The sequence below is a fragment of the Oreochromis aureus genome, linkage group 4 (assembly GCF_013358895.1).
Source record: "Oreochromis aureus strain Israel breed Guangdong linkage group 4, ZZ_aureus, whole genome shotgun sequence".
Classification (NCBI taxonomy): Eukaryota; Metazoa; Chordata; class Actinopteri; order Cichliformes; family Cichlidae; genus Oreochromis; species Oreochromis aureus.
Genome location: NC_052945.1, coordinates 6679668 through 6701780, shown reverse-complemented (window position 1 = coordinate 6701780; position 22113 = coordinate 6679668). Strand labels below are relative to the sequence as shown.

Sequence of the window (22113 nt, the reverse complement as noted above, 5' to 3'; positions counted from 1 at the left end):
CAATCTGAATGTAGAACAATACCTCCGAAGCTACCTTTGAGAGTTGTGACCCCAGCTGACCTCTCTGTGCCGTGGGAATACCAAACATCGTTACCCCACTGAGACTTCCAGAAGTTCACATCAGCAGATACGGAATGGCTTTCTTGGAAAAAACAAATCACTTTCATATTTCTTAGCAAACAAAAATAAGGCTTTACGTTTACAAATCTGTCTCAACCCGCTGGCATTAAGGGAAACAATAGAAAATGAAAACAAAAAATAAATAGCTAGAAATTTAAGGAACCAATATTGTGTGCTTAGCAAAAAAATAAAAAATAAACCTCACTAAGGGACCGAACATTGCAAGGATGAAAATAACTCGGCAGAAATACAAGAAATATTTTTTAAGGTACGACTCAGGTGCTGAAACTTAAAGTGTCCTCAAAATATAAATGAAGCATAGACTTAATGATCCAAAACATCAGAAGGATCAATGAAAAAGCATTCAACCAAGTCCAAGCAACTGTGCAACATTGTAGAGACTTTTCCATTTCTTAGCTCCCCCCATATTCACCTCTCATTCTGAAGATGGGAAAACTTCCGTCCCATTAACAAAACCCCGGCATCCGACGTAACAGGTCTTTTTATTTTCTCTGCCAGCCTTCTCAATAATGGGCCACAACTTGCTCCGGCGCTCCTCTCTCTTGTCAGGAAAGGTCCTCAGCAAACTTCAGGTCCTGGTTGTCCTTTAAGAATGGAGATGTCTTAGCTGCTTTCCACAGGCCATCTCTGGTTCTGCGGGAGATGAACTGGATGATAATAGGTCTGGGACTGGTGTTGTTTGGGCGTTTGGAGCCGACCCCGATGTACGGTGTCAATGGTGTCATAAAGTTAATTTTTACATTCAGGCAACACAACCTGACAAATCTCAACAGCAACTCTCCATGTATCCTCCTGTTGCTCTTCTTTGACACCAAACAGCCTGAGGTTCCACCGTCTGAAGTATCGCTGGAGATCTGTGATTCTTTGCTGGTTTTTATCCATACGCTCTTCCTCTTTGGAGATTTTCTGCTCCAAAGTGCCCACTCTGCATTTGACATCTTTTATCTCTTCACGTGCAAAGTCCACAGTTTTTCTGATCCAGGTCATCCATTCTTTCGTTTATTAGCTTTGACAGAGTTTCAACAATATCCACGCTATCTACCTTTGAATGCAACGCTGTCTTTGGCGCCGGAGACTGGCTGGGTGAGACGGGTAGAGGTGGAAACTCGTCCATTACGTCCTCGATAATTGGGAGAGGTAGTGAAAGAGCCGTGTAGTGATGGCAGTTATCAAGCAGTGGGTTTACCGACCCGGCTGTTTGGCTAGCATTAGCCTTTAGTAGTAGCTTCGTCCTGGAGCTAGCCGAGGGTCTTTTATTGTCACGCTGTGACATTTTGTCGCTTTACTGATCAAAATCAGTCCTTTTCTGGCTTAAATACCGAAAACGCTTCTGAGGTCTGAGTTGACACAGTGTTCCTACAGTATTATAGCGTTACATTTGCTAAGCTGGGGAGTAAGCGTGCACTTACTCCGCCATCTTGGAACGCCCCCTCGCTCTTTGATCCTTTGACCTTCAAAGGACCATTCTGACGTCACGGTCGACTTCACGGTCTCTCGAGTCCTTAAATAGGGGAGCTCCTTTAACAGTTTACATTGGAGCATTTTCAGAAACAGCCAGTTGTTTTAGACAAAGCGAATACGTATTTAACCTGTGACACCGTGCTTTAAACCTTTAAAAAATGTCACAGGAATCATTAGATAACTTACCTTCTGGAAGCGATAGTGGAGATGAGTCACTAAGAGTGCAGCTTGAGGCTAGTGACATGAGAGTGTCTCAGCTTCACAGAGACATAGTGCTTCACCTTGAGCGCAGCCGTAGAATAAATGCAGAACTCATGGAAGAGGTCAAAAATATTGAGAAAAAAAACGCAGATCTCAGGGAAGAGCTCGAAAATATTAGGAAAGAAAACGCAGATCTCAAGCAAGAGCTCAAAAATAGTAGGAAAGACAACTCAGCACGCATGGAAGAGCTCAAAAATAGTAGGAAAGAAAACATAAAGCTCTTGGAAGAGCTCGAGAATAGCAGGAAAGACAACGAAGAGCTCGAAAATAGCAGGAAAGAAAACGCAAAGCTCTTGGAAGACCTCGAATATAGCAGGAAAGACAACACAGAGCTCATGGAAGAGCTTGAAAATAGAAGGAAAGAAAACACAAAGCTCTTGGAAGAGCTCGAGAATAGCAGGAAAGACAACGAAGAGCTTGAAAATAGAAGGAAAGAAAACGCAAAGCTCTTGGAAGAGCTCGAGAATAGCAGGAAAGACAACGAAGAGCTCGAATATAGCAGGAAAGAAAACGCAAAGCTCTTGGAAGAGCTCGAGAATAGCAGGAAAGACAACGAAGAGCTTGAAAATAGAAGGAAAGAAAACGCAAAGCTCTTGGAAGACCTCGAATATAGCAGGAAAGAAAACGCAAAGCTCTTGGAAGAGCTCGAGAATAGCAGGAAAGACAACGAAGAGCTCGAAAATAGCAGGAAAGAAAACGCAAAGCTCTTGGAAGAGCTTGAAAATAGAAGGAAAGACAACACAAAGCTCATGGAAGACCTTGAAAATAGCAGGAAAGACAACGCAAAGCTCAGGGAAGAGCTAGAAAATAGCACGAAGCGAATGCAGAGCTCATGAAAATGTGGAAAATAATCAGCGCCTACTTAAAGTAGGTTCAGGTCTTGCCACAGCGGCCATTGTTGTTCCTGCAGCTTGCTGGGCCATCTCAAAGCTTTTCCGCTAAAGTGAATGTCCCGCTCTGTGGGATCATGATAATAATCATGATCCCACAGAGCGGGATCGCTAATAATTGGATTCTGGTCCACATCCACAATTACAGCCCTACTGTAATTGTGGATGTGGACCAGAAACCCTTAAAAACAGTAATGATGTTTTCCAGCCACATTCCACCTTCATCCTGGCGCTGTTCCCGCTGGTGCAGGGTCTGCTCTTGACAAAAGGTTTCTCAATTTGCTTCTGTCCAAGGTGTCCTCAGACGATGCGTTAACGGTCTTAATGTCTTCCTTGATTTTGTCCATCCACCGTTTCTTCGGTCTGCCTCGAGGCCGGCGCCCTTCTGGGTCGATCCTCATAGCCATTTTTGGTACAGAGTTCTCATCGCTTCGAATCATGCGTCCATACCACCTCAGGTGGGACTCGAGCATCTTTTGGACTCCAGCCACAGCCCACCAGCCTGTCATAAATTCTGTGCTCTCCTTTATGTTTGATTTTATTTTGCCCCTCACACCCCAACCAGTCATGGCAGAAGACCGCCCCTCCTGAGCCTGGTTCTGCCAGAGGTTTCTTCCTGTTAAAGGGAGTTTTCCTCTCCACCGTTGCCAGAGTGCTTGCTCACAGGGGATCATTTGATTGTTGGGATTGAATTTTTGGGTTTCGTTTAATTGGCTTGAACTGAAAAACCTAAAAATTCAGGTGAGGGTTTTACATAGTGGAGAGCACTACATTTGTTAACTGCACTTTTTTTTATTTGTAGTTTTTGCAGTGCTTCCTACTACAAAAACTACAAATAAAAAACTTGCAGTTAGCAGCAAATCAAAATAAAGAAAACACATTTTTAAAAGATCCACTACTGCTCTGTGTATTTACTTCAATGAACAATTGTATGTTTTTGTGGTAGAAGATTATAGATTGTCCAAATATGTGAGAGTTTTAAAATTAGCAATGCATGAGATTTACTGTGGCACAGATCGTTGAGCAGATCGTGTGTTGATCTGAGTCCTGTGATTTCCAGTAGTGATTTATTCCCAAGACAAAATCAAATTGTCCTCTGCTGCCGTGTTGTTGCACAATGAAAAAGATGGAGGTTTCAGAAACAGTCCGACCCTGGTTACTGTCTCAGATATGACGCTAGTCTTATCCTGTCTGCTTCTGTGTGTATATATGTAATATGCATATCCACATAATTATGGATTATTATAATTATGATATTTAATAAACAAACACTGTGTTTTAAAGAACATACACTAAGAAACTGATTGTATTAAATTTTTATTTCAAATATATTTCATTATATTTTCTGTCATCATTTTACTATAGATTAAGTGCAAGAGTTGTTAAGTGTGGATAATTGAATAATAGTTTATTGCAATAGCAAATTGCGCCTTGTTCTCAGATGGACAGCAAGTGGAGAGTGATAGATGAGATGAGAAGATGAGAGGAGGAAGAGAGGCAAAGAGTGATTCACAGGCAGAGCCTAGTTTATTTACCACAGTTTTTGTTGCCTTATGGTTCCAAGCGCTTTCACCAGTCTTTGCATTTTTTTATTATCTCATAACACTTGTTTAATCAGCTACCATCTCTCCTATGGAAGTTTTACTGTCTACAGTCCCAGATCAACACAGCCCTGCCCTCCAGCACTATCAGCAGCGGGAGCAGCAGAAACCCCTCAACAGCAACATTTTACCCCATCAGGTAAAAGATAGGCTATATTTGCTTTGCCTTATCGCCACCTCACAACACTGATATAGTATGATGCGATCTCATATTAGATTTTTGATGAATGTGTGTTGTTGTTATTCAGCCTGGTTCAATATGCCCCTTTTTAACTTGAGCACCTGTCCCTTTAAAATCTCTGAATGGCCCTGACCAGGAGGGGATTAAAGAAGAGTGGGGTGAGAGCCAGACTCAAGAGGCAGATACACAAACAACGAGCGCTGCCGTCCATTATCTTTGCTAATGTGCTAATGTGACAAGCTGCAAGTCTGCATCACCCACTTCCATGAGTACAGAACTGCCTCCGTTCGGGCATTTACGGAATCTTGGTTAAACAACAGCGACGGCAACAGCACGCTACACATTGCTGGCTCACCACCCCTTCGTCTGGACAGAGACCGTGAACGCAGCGGGAAGCAACATGGCGGTGACGTGTGTCTGTATGTAAACAACAGCTGGTGCTCTAAAGTCACTGTGAGGGAGAAGCTGTGCACTTCAGACATCGAGCTTCTGGCTGTTTCCCTGTGCCCCTACTACCTCCTCAGAGAATTCCCACAGCTTTTCATCATCTTGGCCCTGACAACATCAGCAGTGGAGTCCCGAGGCACTGTGCAGGGCAACTAGGAAGTGTGTTCCGGACTCACTGTTAGGATCCACTGATTTAGTCACTGATCAACCTTCAGTCACGTAGGAAGACAGAGCTTCATGTTTATGGGATTAATGTGCAGTTTCATTGAATCTGTATTTATCTTTAAACAGGGTTCACACGGGTGCTTGAAATATGTGATGTTTGGTGCAGTTTTCCTGTTTTGTGGGGAAGAAAGGCTTTTTAAGTCAACCTAAGATGATTCGTTTTCATTTTCACATGGTCTTAGTGAGGTGATGCAAAGTGAAACATGCTTTCTGTTTGTTTTTTTCGGGGATGTGCTGGGAAAGCTTGAACATGGACCTTGAAAGTGCTTAAAAAGTGCTTGAATTGGAGCCAGAAAAAGGCGTATGAACCCTTGACTGGGAGGTGATGGAGTCTGAAACCATGTGATCACTGTAAGCTCTTTGATTTATTACCTGATGGACTAGCAACACCTTCAGTGTGTTTAAATGAGAATGAATCCAGCTTTACTTTAATATAGACAGCACTGTGCAAAAGTCTTGAGCCCTCGTTTCTTTACATTTTGCAGGAGAATTGGAAACGGCTGCAGCGATTCACTGAAACGTGCAAATATTCATTAAAAATACAGAATATGAGGCAAAAATCAAGTCTTTACAGTTGTAACGAGCTTGAACGTGAATGGTGTGGCACACCCAAAATGTGTGACCACTTTTGTGTTAATCATCTAATTTAATTTATTTAATTTGTTTATTTGTTATTTTCTGTGACTATGAATATTCAAAGTGACTTTGGTAACATGACCAATTTATGCAGTATATTATTTTGTCACATGGACTGTACAGAAGGACAGGAAAAAAATGGAGCAACACCTCAGGTGAAACTATTATTTCAAGGCAGGTGCACCCCAGTTGCTTTAGGGGGATGGACTTCCGCCCACTATTCAGAGGCAAACCGAGTGCACTGTCTTCATTGCTCCTTAACTTTACCTGTATTTGCAGGTTAGTACTTGGTAGTGATGGGTAGATGAGGCCTCGTGAAGCGTTTCAGCACATTCCCCAAACTGTATCGATACTGTGTCGACACAATGTTGCTGTTTTGCTCCATACTGACACCTGCTGGACCTTAAATATCATTGCAGGCAACTTACTTGAGACTCACAACAGACACTGATTCAATGACCTCGTCATACTTGTACACTGTAAGGTACTTTCCATGGAATCATTTTATATCTTTTACATTTCAAATATTGTAGACATCTATAAAATATATTGTGAATGACACTAAGTGAAAATTAAAATGAAAGTATTGTGAATGTAATATTACCCATTTGACTCAGAGTTTATTATAAAATTCTATTCAGAAAAAAAAGTTTATCCAATGTTTTTGCATTCAGTCTATTGCGTTTTTTTGACACCATTTCCCCAGCTTTGGAAAACTCACAGGCACAGATGAAGATGGGGTACACAAAAACTGTAAAGTCAGGTGGAAAAAGTTCTGATAAGATGTCTTCCTATTCCCCCAGTACCTTAAAGGATCCTCTGATCTTGGAATGTTTCTCTCAACACTCTCCACAATACTAAAGGGTTGGCAGTCCTTCTAATAAAATTCAGGACTGCCTGGTCCAGAACAGTCTTCCTAGATGCTTGATTTCAAAATAATAAAACACATATTAATAAAAAAAAAAAATGATGATAAAGCTGTTCAGTGTCAATATAGCCTGACCTGTGTTCATTCTCGGTGTGTTTGTCTCCTCATTTTCATGTTTGGGTTCTCTGTAATGCCTAAACATTAAGGAGGTGCTTTTGTTTGTGTAAGAAAGCGCCGCAGAACAGATGCGACATTTAACCTGCATAAAATGAAATAAATAATTTACACTTCAACTCACATTGCTGTTTTTCCTATTCTGATAGATTACACTGAAACAAAGACAGACAAACTATTACCTTCTTTGCAGTTAAAAGATCAAAATGATCCCACACAGCAGAAACATTTCTTTTTCTTTCGGGCTCCATTTTGTTATGGAGAGATGTGTTTTGTTTTTTAATCTTTGCGAGAGTAATTTCATGGTTTTTTTTTGTGGTGACTCATTCCATTGGCAGATGCGGATGCGGTACTTTTTAAACACAGTTTGGCGCGTTGGCAATGAGCGATACAGCAGCTGTATCGATCACGTGACTTTTTCTTAAAGCGACGCACGCACCGATACAGGCTTCGCTAGGTGAGCTTGATACATGCGTCGGTGCGTCAGTGTTGCTGGACCCATCACTAGTACTTGGTAAAAAAAAATACTACCACTGTCTGTTACATACCAATGTTTTATCTCCATGCTAAGTTGTAAAGAAGTATGACAGTATCTGTAACACAGCCGCGCGTGAACCCGCATCAGTGTGAGACAGCGGGGTCAGGCTGCGCAGGCCGCTAGCAGAAACGTCACGGTAATGTTTTGGTATTGTGGGTCGTAGCGCCCAGAGCATTGTCTTGCAGGAAGGTCATGCATATAGAGTTATTTTATTTTCATTATGGAGGTTGACACTCCCGCACACTTTACAATTGTATATAAAGTTTTTGATAGTAGGATGTTTTATTGCTTAAGTATTATTGAGGTTGGAAAAGTATAAAGCTGTTTAACATGTGAGTGTTAATGACATGTTAAATAGAAGGAAGTTGCCCATGTTATACGGAAGCGAGTTTCATCTTCAGTGTGCTGTAAGTGATGTGTGTTTATTTTTGCTCAATTTCAGTATTCAGAACCGCTACAGTTGTCCACTTTAATTTCAACCACATAAGTGTGTGGTTTGCTTTAAATACAGTTGAATATTGCTGTAAATTCACTGTAGATTACGGTGGCTTTCAATTGCTTAAGCGAGAGCATGTGTGTACTTTTGTTTTGCTTTCACTGAGCGATCACATGAAGCACATGTAAAATAGTGGAAAGTGTAGAGTGTGAATCAGTTTATTTTTTGTGCTTGTGACTTTGGAAAATGGACATATATGGACACTGGCACTGAAAGAGTCATGCACACATGGATATTGTTAATGTTGTTCATGTTTATTGAAACTTGAATAAGAGATGCAATCTGAGAGGCAAACCGAGTGCACTGTGTCTTCATTGCTCCTGAACTTTACCTGTATTTGCAGGGATTTCTTCTTTGTTATTATGGCACCATTCCTGGGGCCCGTAACAGTTGGTCTGACCTTCATCCTTCAGTTCACTCTGAACTCTCTGAGCAGCTCTCTGTCGTCTCTGTGAGGACCTGCAGGAACACTTCTCCAGACTTCTTGAAGGACATTCAAAGCTCTTCTGCCTTTTATTGATGATGTTGATGATTCCACACTGTTTATGTCCTGGTGAGCTTTGTGCCCTGGGAATGACAGACCATGACTGATATTTTGTAGATCAGACTGCGTAGTTGTGAACTGAGTTTTGTAACTTTGTAAACCGAAAGATCAGAAAATGATACCTTTGTGCATCTGTAGATGAGAATTTGTGTATTTGTGTAATGTACCCCTCTGACAGCCAAACCCATTAATATCCTGTCTGCTTCTGCCGGTTTCCTTCATTTAAGATACAGTCCTGATTAAAAGGTTTAAGACCACTTGAAAAATGGCAAAAATCATATTTTGCATGGTTGGATGTTAACAAATGTTGTTACTAAGAAAATGTTTTATTCACAAATGCAGACATTTCAAAGCTAAATGACATGATTTTGAAAATGATAAGTGATATTAAGTGTATTCATTGTTAATCACAGAATCATAATTTATATATGATTTTATTGATAGCTAATTATGTTTAACTGCTCAGCACTGATCAGAGTATAACCAGGAATAAGTTTAACCTGTGTGATAGATCAGAAAATGTAACATAGACAGGCTTCACACACTGTGTGTGTGTGTGTGTGTGTGTGTGTGTGTGTGTGTGTGTGTGTGTGTGTGTGTGTGTGTGTGTGTGTGTGTGTGTGTGTGTGTGTGTGTGTGTGTGTGTGTCTCAGCTCCAATTATAGAAGATCCACCACCAGAACACAAAATATATGATTGCAAAGGCAGAGAAGCAGAACAAGTTCATCTAAAGGCAGATGTTGCTTAAGGAAGTAAACTAGAAGCCAAGTATAATAAAACTGACAGCATGTTTTAAAAAATGCAGGGGTGGTTAGCAGAGATGGGAAAAAAGTAATCCGATTACTTTTTTCAAGTAACGAGTAAAGGGATTACTATTGCAAAAACGGTAATTAGATTACCGTTACTTTCCCGTAGGAACGCTGCGTTACTAAAACCGTGATTTTTTTTTGCGAGAATGTCTCATGACAGTGACGTAAATGAGTGTGACGTTCCTGACAACAGCTGTGTGCAGATCAACAATGGATAATATATCGAGTGCGGGAGAGAGTATGAGCGTGCAGCGTTTAATGCGTGGAAGTACTGACCTTACTTTGAGCTTGATTCCATAAAAAGTGACAAAAACATTAGCGTCTGCTGTTCACTGCGTGGGAAGAAAACCCCTTAAATTCCGAGCAAGCACCGAGTACGCTACGACGTAATGTGAAATTCACAGAGAAACTCGCGGATTCTTCAACTGACCGCTGTGGCACACCTGCACCAGGGTAAACCTCCGCCTACGCCACTCCTGCTATACAGGTGAAAATAGAGCAACAGGACCGCTAGTCTTTGATTTTATTTATTTTCTGCTGTGTTTGACTTGCATTTATTTGAAAGAGTGAGTGTAAACACAAAAAAATTTTTATTTTATGTGCTGGAATGTGCAGAAAATAGGTTTAAATGTTAAAAAAAAAAAAAATTTCTTCCACTCAGTGAATGTTGCATATAATTTAATTTTTGCTTGATGCATAAAGTTAAGATTAAAACTAATAAAACAAGTTTTAAAAAGAGACTTTTCCATTTGATTACATTTTGTATGATGGATTATGCAGAAAAAGTAGAATTGGGTTGAAGGATCTATCGCTTTATCACCTATTCAAGTTGTAAATCGTGTTTTTAAAAAGTAACTAAGTAATTAATTACTTTTGAAAACAAGTAATCAGTAAAGTAACAGGATTACTTTTTTGGGAAGTAATCAGTTACTGATTACTTTTTTCAAGTAACTTGACCAACACTGGTGGTGACGGCAGCAAATTCTTATGAACATCACCTGGGGCTGTGTCACTGTACTAGGCATACAATGAAACTCTGAACAGGGTCTTCCTTTGTGTCATTGTTCTTGTCATTTGCTTCATGACCACTTCTATAAGACTGCTGAAGTGACTCAACAGGTAGGATCATAACAGCAGTAAGACAACTGGATCCAACACCTTTTCCACGGAGGCGTTTTCTGCAGAGATGAATGGACAGTAGAGGAGTCATAAGTATCCCTCACAGGATAAAGGCCTGAAATGAGGTGATGGGGGTTGATAGAGACCATAAAACAGGAGTGGTGACAGGCCTGCAGCTGTGAAGAGAGCTGAGACCCATGTTGACAAACAACAAAACCAACTGGTATGTTTGAATTCCTATTCTACATACATTTGGACTCTGGTCCTATGGACAGTGATTGAAACAACTGGAAGTGACATTTATGACGCCCTGCCGAACTCAAACCACTCTGCACAGAGAATGTGTGATCACCGCAGAGCTGGAATGATTTTGAAAATGTTCATTTCTGTTTTGACTGTTAACAATTCATTTGTTTGCTCATAGGATGCAGTTTACCACTGAATGAGATCAATGAGGAATACGATGACTGCTGATACATTTGTCAAATGTGTACTCCTGCAGTAATTTAGGGTGATTAACAGATGTTGAATATAAAAAACAGGGCGGAAATGTCAGGTTTTTATGGTTGCTGGGAGGATACATACAGACCTCCAAGGTTATCTGCAAAATGTTTGAGAAAAGGTAAAATTACATTTAATTACATTTATTGGTAAAATTACATCCCCGTGGTCTGCCAGGATGACGCGCCGCTCCTCCGTGACCCCTGTCCTCCCCGGCTCAACGTGCGCCGGGCGAACCTCCGCAATCTGAGGCCACTGTGTCGGACTCCCTGTGCTGCTGGGGCTTATACCTCATCCCCGGCTCCTGTCAGGATTGGGCTGGTAAACGCCAGATCGCTGGTGAACAAATCTTTTATTCTGAATGAGTCATTCATCTCCTGGAAACTGGACTTCATGTGTGTCACGGAGACTTGGCTTAATACTGGTGAGTCCAGTACTTTATCTGAACTTTTACCAGCGGGTTGTTCCTATTTTAATACACCAAGGACATCAGGGAGAAGAGGAGGTACGGCGGTTGTTTTTAAAAAGGTTTTTAAATGTAAACAGTGTGTTTTACAGCCCTCGTTTTCCAGCTTTGAGCTCACGTGTTTTGAAGTTAATCGCTCTAACTCTGTGCTCTTTGCTGTTATTTATCGTCCCCCTAAATACAATAAGAATTTCATAAATGACTTTTCAGAATTTCTAGCTGGGATTATGCCCAACTACGATCACGTTCTTATTGTGGGAGATTTTAATATCCATGTCTGCTGCCCTGATAAACCTCTGGTGAAGGAGTTTTTAAGCCTCATTGACTCTTTTAATCTGGTCCAGTCCGTACCTGGTCCCACACATGAACACGGACACACACTAGACCTGGTCTTGTCACACAGTCTACCTGTGTCTAACGTGGAAGTGACTGACACTGCTTTCTTTGACCATATGGCTGTATTATTTGATGCTGTGTTTTCACGCACTACAGTTCAAACCAGCGCTCCTGTTCGCCGCTGTCGGATTATTAACCCTTCCACTGCTGCCCAGTTCTCAACTGCTTTTAACCAGCTGTCTATCCCCGCCGATCGTACTCCCTTGGACACAGAGATCCTCAGCTCCTGGTTTCAATATTCTTGCCTTACTATTCTGGACTCTGTGGCACCATTAAAAACCAGGAAGCCCAAGGCTAAAACTGACCCTTGGTTTAATGACGCCACTCGGGCTGTGAGGAGGGAGTGTCGTAGAGCTGAACGCAGATGGAAGAGGGACAAACTGCAGGTGTCTCTTCAAATCCTAAAGGACTGCTGGCGCCTCTATCAGGATACAGTCAAAGAGGCTAAAAGAAAATATTTCTCTAAGATCATTTCCTCCAACAGTCACAAGCCACGTGTGTTATTTAAATCTATTGACTTAGTCTTAAATGCTCCACAAAGTGGCTGTTTGGAGGCCTCTCATAAACTGTCTAATGATTTTGTGTGTTTTTTCATTGAGAAGGTTGCAACCACGCGGGCTCTCATTTCTTCCCTGAGTCTGACCCCTCTGTCTTGATCCCTTGCTCTGCTGTTTTTAACCAGTTTGAGCCTGTGTCCCTTTCTTATTTAGAGGATGTGGTCGGCCACCTGAGGCCCTCTGGTTCCCCAAATGATCCTGTCCCACCACAGTTTTTTAAGGAGATTTTTCCTAGCATAGGCCAGGCTGTTCTTACTGTTATAAACAGCAGTTTAATATCTGGTGTAGTCCTGCTAATTTTAAGCATGCGGTAGTACAACCCTTGCTTAAGAAACCTGCCCTGGACCACACTGTATTGGCTAACTACAGACCTATCTCCAACTTGTCCTTTATGTCTAAAATCTTAGAGAAAATTGTACATTGCCAATTGATGGATTTTTTAAATGAGAATGGTATCCTGGAGGTCTTTCAATCAGGTTTTAAAAACTTTCATAGCACAGAGTCAGCACTCTTAAAGGTTTTTAATGATATCCTCCTTACCTGTGACTCTGGTAATCATGTTGTTCTTGTCCTCCTTGACCTAACAGCTGCCTTTGACACTGTAGACCACAACATTTTACTGTCTCGCTTGCACCATCTTGCAGGCATTCGTGGTACTGCTTTGAAATGGTTTAGGTCTTATCTTTGTGACAGAACTTTTAGTGTTAACTTTTTAGGGTATGAGTCTTCCTCTGCCACTTTTCAGTCTGGGGTCCCATGAGGGCTCAATTTTAGGGCCTCTGCTTTTTCATTATATTTACAGCCCCTGGGAACCATCCTCAGAAGGCATGGAATATCCTTCCACTGCTATGCTGACGACTGTCAGATTTATCTGCCTCTGAAGCAGAAAGATGCATTCTCCATTAAGCCACTTCTAGCATGTCCAGAAGACATTAAATCTTGGATGTCCCTAAACTTTCTAAGGTGTAATTCAAGCAAAACTGAGGTGATTCTGTTTGGTCCTAGTGGACCTTGTGAACCCTCTGCTATTAATTTGGGACCCCTGGGAGAGTATTTTAAATCTGTTGTTACAAACCTGGGTTTTAAGATGGACAGTGATTTTAAATTAGACAGTCAAATTAGGGCTACTGTCAAGTCCAGTTTTTACCATTTAAGGCGCTTGGCAAAGATGAGACCTATTTTATCCAGGCCGCATCTTGAAACGGTAATCCATGCTTTTATTTCATGTCGTCTAGATTACTGTAATGCTCTGTATTGTGGAGTTAGTCAGCATCTTCTCTCTCTCGTCTGCAGCTGGTCCAGAATTCTGCTGCACGACTTTTAACCAAAACTCGTAAAGAGAGCACATAACTCCCATCCTGGCTTCACTCCATTGGCTGCCTGTATATCATAGAGTTCATTTTAAAATCCTCATGTTTGTTTTTAAATGTTTAAACTGTCTTGCCCCAACTTACCTCTCTGAGCTTCTGCATCCTTACTCACCCCCCAGGTCTCTCAGGTCAGCTGACAAGCTGCTCCTGGAGGTACCCAGGTCCAAGAGGAAGCTCAGAGGGGACAGGGCCTTCTCTATTGCTGCTCCTAATCTGTGGAACAATCTGCCCCAGCACATTAGAGAGGCCCCTTCACTGTCCACTTTTAAAACACATCTTAAAACCCATTTTTACTCCTTGGCATATGACACAGTCTGACCCGATTTTATTGTTTTGATCTAATGTGCTGATTTTATTGTTTTAAATGTAATTCTCATCATCATTTTTTATACTATTTTATTATTGTCTTTGCTATTTGTGCTAATTTTATTTATTTTAATGTCATTTTAATAATCATTTTCATACACACACACACACACACACACACACACACACATATATATAAATAATTAAAATATATATGTATATTATTATTTTTCTTATTTTTTAACATGTTCAATGTATCACTTTGGCATGTCAAGTGTACAGCACTTTGTGTTCAGCTGGGGGCTGATCTGAAAGTGCTATATAAATAAATTGCTTGCTTGCTTGCTTATTGCCGGCAATAAATGTAATTTGTGATGGGCTCCGCCAGGACTGCCCTTTGTCACCGATTCTGTTCATAATTTTTATGGACAGGATTTCTAGGTGCAGCCAAGTGGCGGAGGGCTTTCACTTCGGTGGCCTCAGAATCTCATCTCTGCTTTTCGCGGATGATGTGGTTCTGTTGGCTTCATCAGGTGAAGGCCTCCAGCTCGCACTGGAACGGTTTGCAGCCGAGTGTGAAGCAGCGGGAATGAGGATCAGCACCTCCAAATCTGAGGCCATGGTTCTCAGCCGGAAAAGGGTGGAGTGCCCACTCCGGGTCGGGGACGAGTTCCTGCCCCAAGTGGAGGAGTTTAAGTATCTCGGGGTCTTGTTCGCGAGTGATGGGAGAAGGGAGCCGGAGATCGACAGACGGATTGGTGCTGCGGCTGCAGTGATGCGGATGCTGCACCGGCCTGTCGTGGTGAAGAGGGAGCTGAGTGTGTAAGCGAAGCTCTCAATTTACCGATCGATCTCGTCCCTACCCTCACCTATGGCCACGAGCTGTGGGTAGTGACTGAAAGAACGAGATCGCGGATACAAGCGGCAGAAATGAGCTTCCTCCGAAGGGTGGCTGGCCTCTCCCTTAGAGATAGGGTGAGAAGTTCGGCCATCTGGGAGGGGCTCAGAGTAGAGCCGCTGCTCCTCCACATCGAAAGGAGCCAGATGAGGTGGTTCGGGCATCTGACAAGGATGCCTCCTGGGCGCCTCCTGGGTGAGGTGTTCTGGGCATGTCCCAACGGGAGGAGGCCCCGGGGCAGACCTAGGACACGCTGGAGAGATATCTCTCTGCTGGCCTGGGAACACCTTGGTGTTCCCCCGGATAAGCTGGAGGAGGTGGCTGGGGAGAGGGAGGTCTGGGCTTCTCTGCTTAGGCTGCTGCCCCCACGACCCGGCCCCGGATAAAGCGGATGAAGATGGATGGATAGAAAATTACATTTCACTGGAATGCAACACAAACCACACACTATGTATAAACTTATTTTACATTGTGTCTTCAGCAGCTGCATGAGAGACTTTTGTAACATGGTAAAGGACCAGAGCGCCTGACTGCAGCTTCATAGAAAATGAGCAATCAGAAGTAGTTTCGACTATGGAGCCTGAGTGTGTGAATAAAACACAGGAAACCAAAATACAGCTCAAAAATATATATATATATATATTATGTTTGTTATGAGAAATATATAGACCGATGTACAAAAAAATAAAAATATATGCATATATATCACAAACAAAAATAATGTTGACAATACAAAACAGCTTATTAGGTTCCAAAAGGAGGTGGGATTTGGTTTAGTCCAGTATGACATCACTTTAGTTTCATTGACCTGTGAGAGGTCATGTGTCAACAGTTCAGTTTAGGCCAAAGGTTCGCAAGTCCTACCGCAATGCAGCAGTGGTCGGGTGGCTCGCCATCCCGCGCTGATCAGGGCTGATCGCGAAAAAAAAAAAAAACTGACCTAAACAAGGTCAAAAACATAAATTATCATTCACAGAAGAAAATGAAACAGCATTCTACTGCTGTGACAAAATAAATACATAAATAACAAAGTCAAGTAATTAATGACAATCAATAATCAAAACATCTCTTATAATGACTATCATTCAAAATACAATTACAAAACAACATTCTCATGGGTCCTATCAAAGTATATTAGCAATTAGGCTAATAAACATTATGCAAAGCTTATCAAATATATTTACAAAACGCATTTAATCAAAGGTGTTGCGCAACAAGTTCAATAATCTAAATGGAATTTAACTCAATGCAAAAGTCTCATAGGCCGTTTTGGCATTTAATTAGAAAAGTAACAAAAAACATCCAAAACGGACAAAACTACAAAAATCAAATCACTCGTTCAACTCTTGATACGTTAATTCAACATTCGGCCATAGTGGAATAAACAAAAACAACAATATTCAATAAATAGAACTAGTAATTGCACTTACTGTCACTAGCCTGGCATTAGCTTACCGGCGTTTTAGAATGCGCGACCGCGGCTCCGCATTTTCATTAAACCAAACAAACAAATAACTCACCGTTGAGTCGATTGCGAGGTGGTGTAAAGATGAATGAATCGGCCGGGTTATTGCACGCTGTCAATTGGTATGTAGTGTATAATTTGTCGATATCTGACAAGTACGCCAACCACAGGGACAACAGCAGCCAGAGGAGCAGGGAACGTGCAGCTGATTGACCCGGAACTTATACGGGTTCATTCCCGCCACAATAAAAGGATTGGCAGAAGTGGGGTCAGACGTTACTGTGGTTACACTTTCCCCTGATGAACATTAGTCAGATGGACCTCTTCGCGGATTTGCCTGAAAGTGACTCACAAGACATGCTTTGTCACATTAATCAGCTCGATGAAGTCAGGTAATTTGTACTGAAACCTCAGGTTTTGCAGACTTTATCATGTTGTAATGTATGTTTTAAAATGATAAAGTTGTAGTGTTTCCCCCCTTCAGTCTCAACCAGTGTTGGGGAGTAACGGAATACATGTACTGCCGTTACGTATTTAAAATATAAAATATGAGTAACTGCCATGGTCGTCGTAAATGTGCAGTCATATTCATTGTGTTCCCGCTAGTGCTGTCAGCGTTAATCTGAAGTGATGTTAACGCCACAACAAGGCAAATCTCCGTTAACGAGCTACCGCGGATCGACCCATGCGTGGGGCTGGACGGAGTCAACACGTTAACGAGCAAACTGCGCTATATATGTATATGTGTATATATGTATACATATGTGTGTGTACATATACATATATATATATACATGTATATATATATATATATGTGTGTGTATATATATATATATATATATATATATATATATATATATATATATATATATATATATATATATATATATATATATATATATATATATATATATATATATATATATATATATATATATATATATATATATATATATATATATATATATATATATATATATATATATATATATATATATATATATATATATATATATATATATATATATATATATATATATATATATATATATATATATATATATATATATATATATATATATATATATATATATATATATATATATATATATATATATATATATGTATATACACACTGTGTTTTGTAGCCTGCTCTTCATTTGCTCAAAATGTATGCCCCGTCTAATTTATACAAATCAGACGCATCTGGTGTGATGAACTTTCACCACCATTGGTTTGAGATAAAAGAACTTGGGCAGACAGCCCACGTCTGTTCATCCAATCAGGCATAGCTCAGTATTGTACAGGTGTAACTGAGAACCTGTCAATCCTTAGTTGTCAGTTTCTATCAGCTCAGCCATCAAGCATCCAAAAATGGAAATAATTTGACCAAATGCCACTGTGGAAGTGTAAATGTATTGATGGTTAATTTGTAACTTTAGCTGATAAAGCCATTTTCAAATGCTAAATTACCAAGTACTACATAAGCTCAGGGATAAATTCATTGACAATATGCGCTGAAAACCAGTATTTTGCTTCATTCGATAGGCAGCTATTTAATAGGCTTGCAGGCAAGATAATGTTAGCCCAAGATTAAACAAAAATTCTTCCACGAATTGAGTTTTTGGTAGAAAACCGCTAATATAAGCTATTGCAGACAAAGTGCTACCCATTTAGTACTACTAGCAAAATAAAATCTGAAGCTGAATCATTTATTGGTTTGTGTTGGACTCTGTGCTGTGCTGGGTCATTTTGTGGACATGAGTGATTTGTGGATTCTCACTTTGCTAATCTAATATTAGCAAACTGAAGCTGAACTGTAGAGGAGGTGGGCAATGAGGCTCAACACTTTGAGATAAAAATGTCACATTAAATTGCTGTGAGTGAAAGTTGAGGAAGGTCTTATAATATTTGGGTTACACTCTAGTCCATAGGTGTCAAACTCTGGCCCGCGGGCCAAATTTGGCCCGCAGCCTAATTACATTTGGCCCGCGAAGCCATGCCAAATTACTATTAGAGCTGGCCTACTGGTATTATACAGCTAATACATATATCGTTTAGTATCAAGCTTTGCTTGTTCCATATTCAGTTTTTCAGCAAAACTTGTTTGAGTCCATAAGAAAAGATTCATTCTTATATCTGGAGGAAGATTTTTTTTTTCAATAAATATTAATGATAGCCCACGACTTTGTTCCAGTTTTGAATTTTGGCCCACTGTGTATTTGAGTTTGACACCCCTGCTCTAGTCCATTCAAACATAAAAAAAAGTGTTTAAACTGTTAAAGTTGTTTTATAGTGCACTTTATACTGAGCTCTGCAACCGAGCTGTCATCTACAAGTTTTGTTTGAATTCTCCTAGAAACCTCACAAACAGATGATGCTTTGTTTTACAGGAAAAAGCTACAGGAGGCCTTGTGCCACTACACCACAGACACCCTCACCTACATTGACACAATGAGAGCATTCTGTCAGATGTTCCCTAAATGGATTCTCTGGAGAAAAACCAAGGTAGAAATAATGAGGGATATCAAAGATAGACTTGAAGCACTTGACCTAAACATCAACCATGTTACTAAGTCAGAGGAAAAAGGTAAAGCCTTTGTGGAGTATATGAAGAGCCAGGTGACTGTGAATGTAGACAGCAAGCGTGCAGAGCTGGAGAATGAGCTGGTCGAAGTGTTGAAGGACACTGCAAGTGGCCTGGAGAGTCTCAGCAGCTTCCTGGATGCAGTGGAGAAGCTGGCAGTGACCTCGCTGCATGTGTTCACGGAGAACCATGTGTTACACCTTCCAGAAGGGATCAGTCCTGAGTATGTTCAGGCTGTCATCTTGGCTGCACGAGTGATCTGTCCTCTGCTGCTGGAGTTTAAAAGAGACGACAACGCCTTCTTCCTTCCCAAACTCCAGAATGTGGAAGTGCTGGCATATCAGCTGGACAGATACATACAGACCTCCAAGACAATCTGTGAGAAGTTGGACAAAAGGTAAACAAATAAATGATATACAAAATATTAAGGAATTTTGCACAGTAAGTATTATCTATTGTATTAAATAAGTTGACCTGCGTTCTTCACAGCTGCTTCAGTGACTTTGGTCTGAAGATGGCTGTAGAAACTGTGGTTGATCTTGATGTGGATTTGCCTGAGGATGACATACAGAGAATGCTTGATCACGTAAATCAGCTTGATGAGATCAGGTAAGTTTTTCTTTTCCCAAATATGTGTCAGCGCAGAGCTTGTTTTTTTTTTATCTCAGGGGTCAGATACTGCTGGTGTCCTACAGGCCTGCATAAGATGTCCTTTGATGTTGGTGCTGTGATGTAGACATTGCCGCTGCAGTGAGACCAGTTTCACTCCTAGTGCATCAGGGGTCTTGAACTCCAGGCCTCGAGGGCCAGTGTCCTGCAGGTTTTAGATCTCACCCTGGGCCAACACACCTGAATCAAATGGTTAGTTCACTACCAGGCCTCTGAAGAACTTCAAGACAAGTTGAGAAGATAATTTAGCCATTTAAATCAGCTGTGTTGGATCAAGAACACATCTAAAACCTGCAGGACACTGCCCCTCGAGGCCTGGAGTTCGAGACCCCTGATAAACATGCTTGGTCTGGACACTACACTATACAAAAAAATGATGTAGCTTCTGGATCTGTAAAGTCAAGCCAGTGTAAATGTTTCTTAACCTCCTAGGACCTGGCGTCCACGTATGTGGAGATCACATTTTGGGTTGTCTAGACCAAAATACAAAATTTTGCTCTACAAGGGCCTGATATCCACTTACGAGGACATTATACTGCCACTACTCTATCAAAATTTAAAACGAATGTCCTCATATATGGATCTCATTTCTCTCAGAAACAAAAATCAGGTTAAAAAAAAAAAAAAATCTGGTAATTCTTTGTTTTTTACATTTATCAGGTCCCAATCAGCCCAAATAGGAAAGAGAAATTAAAAATGCATGACTTGAAAGAGTTCGGGTCGTAGGAGGTTAAACCTTTAGTCTTGTTCATGGGCTGCAGGGGCAACCAAAAAAAAATGTTTTGCAGGACACATGACATGTTTTTGTTGGTCATGTAGCCTTAAAAACTAAACCTAAATATTGTTAATATTGCAATAACATGCTAAAGTTTTAAAATCTGTCACCCCACTTTAAATTTCTTCTCTCAGGATGAACGAGCAGTTCCGAATGGTGTTCTTGTTCCAGGAGGAACCGTGCCATGGGTTCATTAGTGAGTTTGACAAGCGACGGCCCACCATGCTGCAGTTTCTAAAGGGGATGGAGGAGACAGCTGTTCAGTTAGACAGAATGAATATGGGGGCAAAGATTTCCAGTGTGGCAGGCAGCTCCGTGGGGGCAGTTGGAGGTGTGCTGTCCATTGTTGGTTTGGCATTAAGGCCTTTCACAGCAGGAGTTTCTCTAGCTTTGACAATGACTGGAGTCGGGTTGGGAATCACCAGTGGAGTCAGCAGTATTGTTACCACTGCAACAGAGGTTGGAGTAAATGCTACACAACGAAAGAAAGCCTCTGAAGTCTTCAAGAACTTTATGGAGGATGTACAGAGTCTCCAGAGTTGTCTGGAGGAGGTTACCAGTCAAACCATTGCCAAACTGGACGCAGTTGACCAAACTATGTTTATGGTAGTTGGCAAGATTGCAGTTAACGCTATTACTATTGGAAAGGGTATTGGTGCACTTGTTGATTTAGCTTCTGCTGTTAAGGTGTTACAAACTGAAGAGCTGCTCATGAGTGCTGAGAAAGTCGTGGCTCAAAAAGGACAAGTGTTACGTAATGCACCCAGGGTGGCCTCAGATATCCCAGATATTGGTCAGGCAGCAGCCAAAGGGACCCTTGCACTGTCCAAGTCAGCAAGAGCAGGTCTCATTGCACTTAATGCTCTCTTCCTCGGCATGGATATTTTCGTCATCTGTAAAGACAGCATCAGTCTGGCTAAAGGCAGCAAGACTGAACTCTCACAATTCATCAGAGCACGAGCTGCACTTTGGAGTTCAGAGATCGACTCATGGCAGAAGATGCATGACTCTCTGAATGAAGGTTTGCCAACATCAGAAAAAAAGAAGGCTGTCCTGGAGACTCCAATTTATCTGGAGATGGAGGTGAAGAAACAGAGTGAAGCAGAAAGGGTAGAACCATCTGCTGAATGATTTAAAAAAAAAAACTACAATGAAACAGTTCGACTCATGCTAACTGAAACTATGATCAGATCATAGAGCTGTTTTATGTGGAAAATGTTTGAAAGCAATCCTCAGACTGTAGGTCTTTTCAGAAACAGCACGCAGCGAGGCATCCTCATGCTGTAATTACATTAATTGCCAATAAGTCAACTGAAAAAAATGTATATTCTAGAGTTGTGATTACTGCAATATAAAGTATCAGAGAAAATATCTGTCAATGCAAAATTTGAATAATATATGTGATTTGTACATAATTCTGCTGAACATTTTATTTGCACAGTCAAATATAAAACCTTATTTAAGAATTACTTCCAGATAGACATTTTTTCTGTAATATAGTTCTGTAATTACACAGTAATTACATGAAGTTCTGGTGCACAGATTTTAGAACAGATGAAATATTCTTGTACCAGTCTGACCAGTCTGCTGTGTGTGTACTGCACTGGTAATTTAACAGCAGCACTAATCACATGTAATGATCATAATGTAAATGTAGTCTGTTTCTTTTTTGTATAAATACTTGTATCCTTAAATTTTCCCTCTGTTGATATATAAAGTTTTAACTTATCCA

The 22113-nt window shown here is 40.9% G+C and overlaps 2 protein-coding genes across 2 annotated transcripts; both read left to right on the top strand.

The window, feature by feature from the left end:
* Positions 1-684: 684 nt before the first annotated feature.
* On the top strand, positions 685-2699 carry LOC120439833 (synaptonemal complex protein 1-like). The gene has a single exon (XM_039611093.1). It carries the CDS (start codon positions 1761-1763, stop codon positions 2697-2699), a length of 939 nt encoding a protein of 312 aa, XP_039467027.1. The 5' UTR covers positions 685-1760.
* Positions 2700-16599: 13900 nt separating this feature from the next.
* Positions 16600-22113, top strand: LOC116328527. Its single transcript, XM_039610743.1, has 4 exons — positions 16600-16742; positions 18744-19334; positions 19427-19546; positions 20516-22113. The coding sequence occupies exons 1-4, from the start codon at positions 16651-16653 to the stop codon at positions 21510-21512; spliced, it is 1800 nt and encodes a 599-aa protein (XP_039466677.1). The 5' UTR covers positions 16600-16650; the 3' UTR covers positions 21513-22113.

Bases quoted from the DNA above. Each gene is read 5' to 3' on its own strand.
- LOC120439833 (XM_039611093.1), top strand. From the start codon at position 1,761: ATGTCACAGGAATCATTAGATAACTTACCTTCTGGAAGCGATAGTGGA.
- LOC116328527 (XM_039610743.1), top strand. From the start codon at position 16,651: ATGAACATTAGTCAGATGGACCTCTTCGCGGATTTGCCTGAAAGTGAC. The intron at 16,743-18,743 runs GTAATTTGTACT...TTTGTTTTACAG, and splicing joins AATCAGCTCGATGAAGTCAG to GAAAAAGCTACAGGAGGCCT. The intron at 19,547-20,515 runs GTAAGTTTTTCT...TTCTTCTCTCAG, and splicing joins AATCAGCTTGATGAGATCAG to GATGAACGAGCAGTTCCGAA.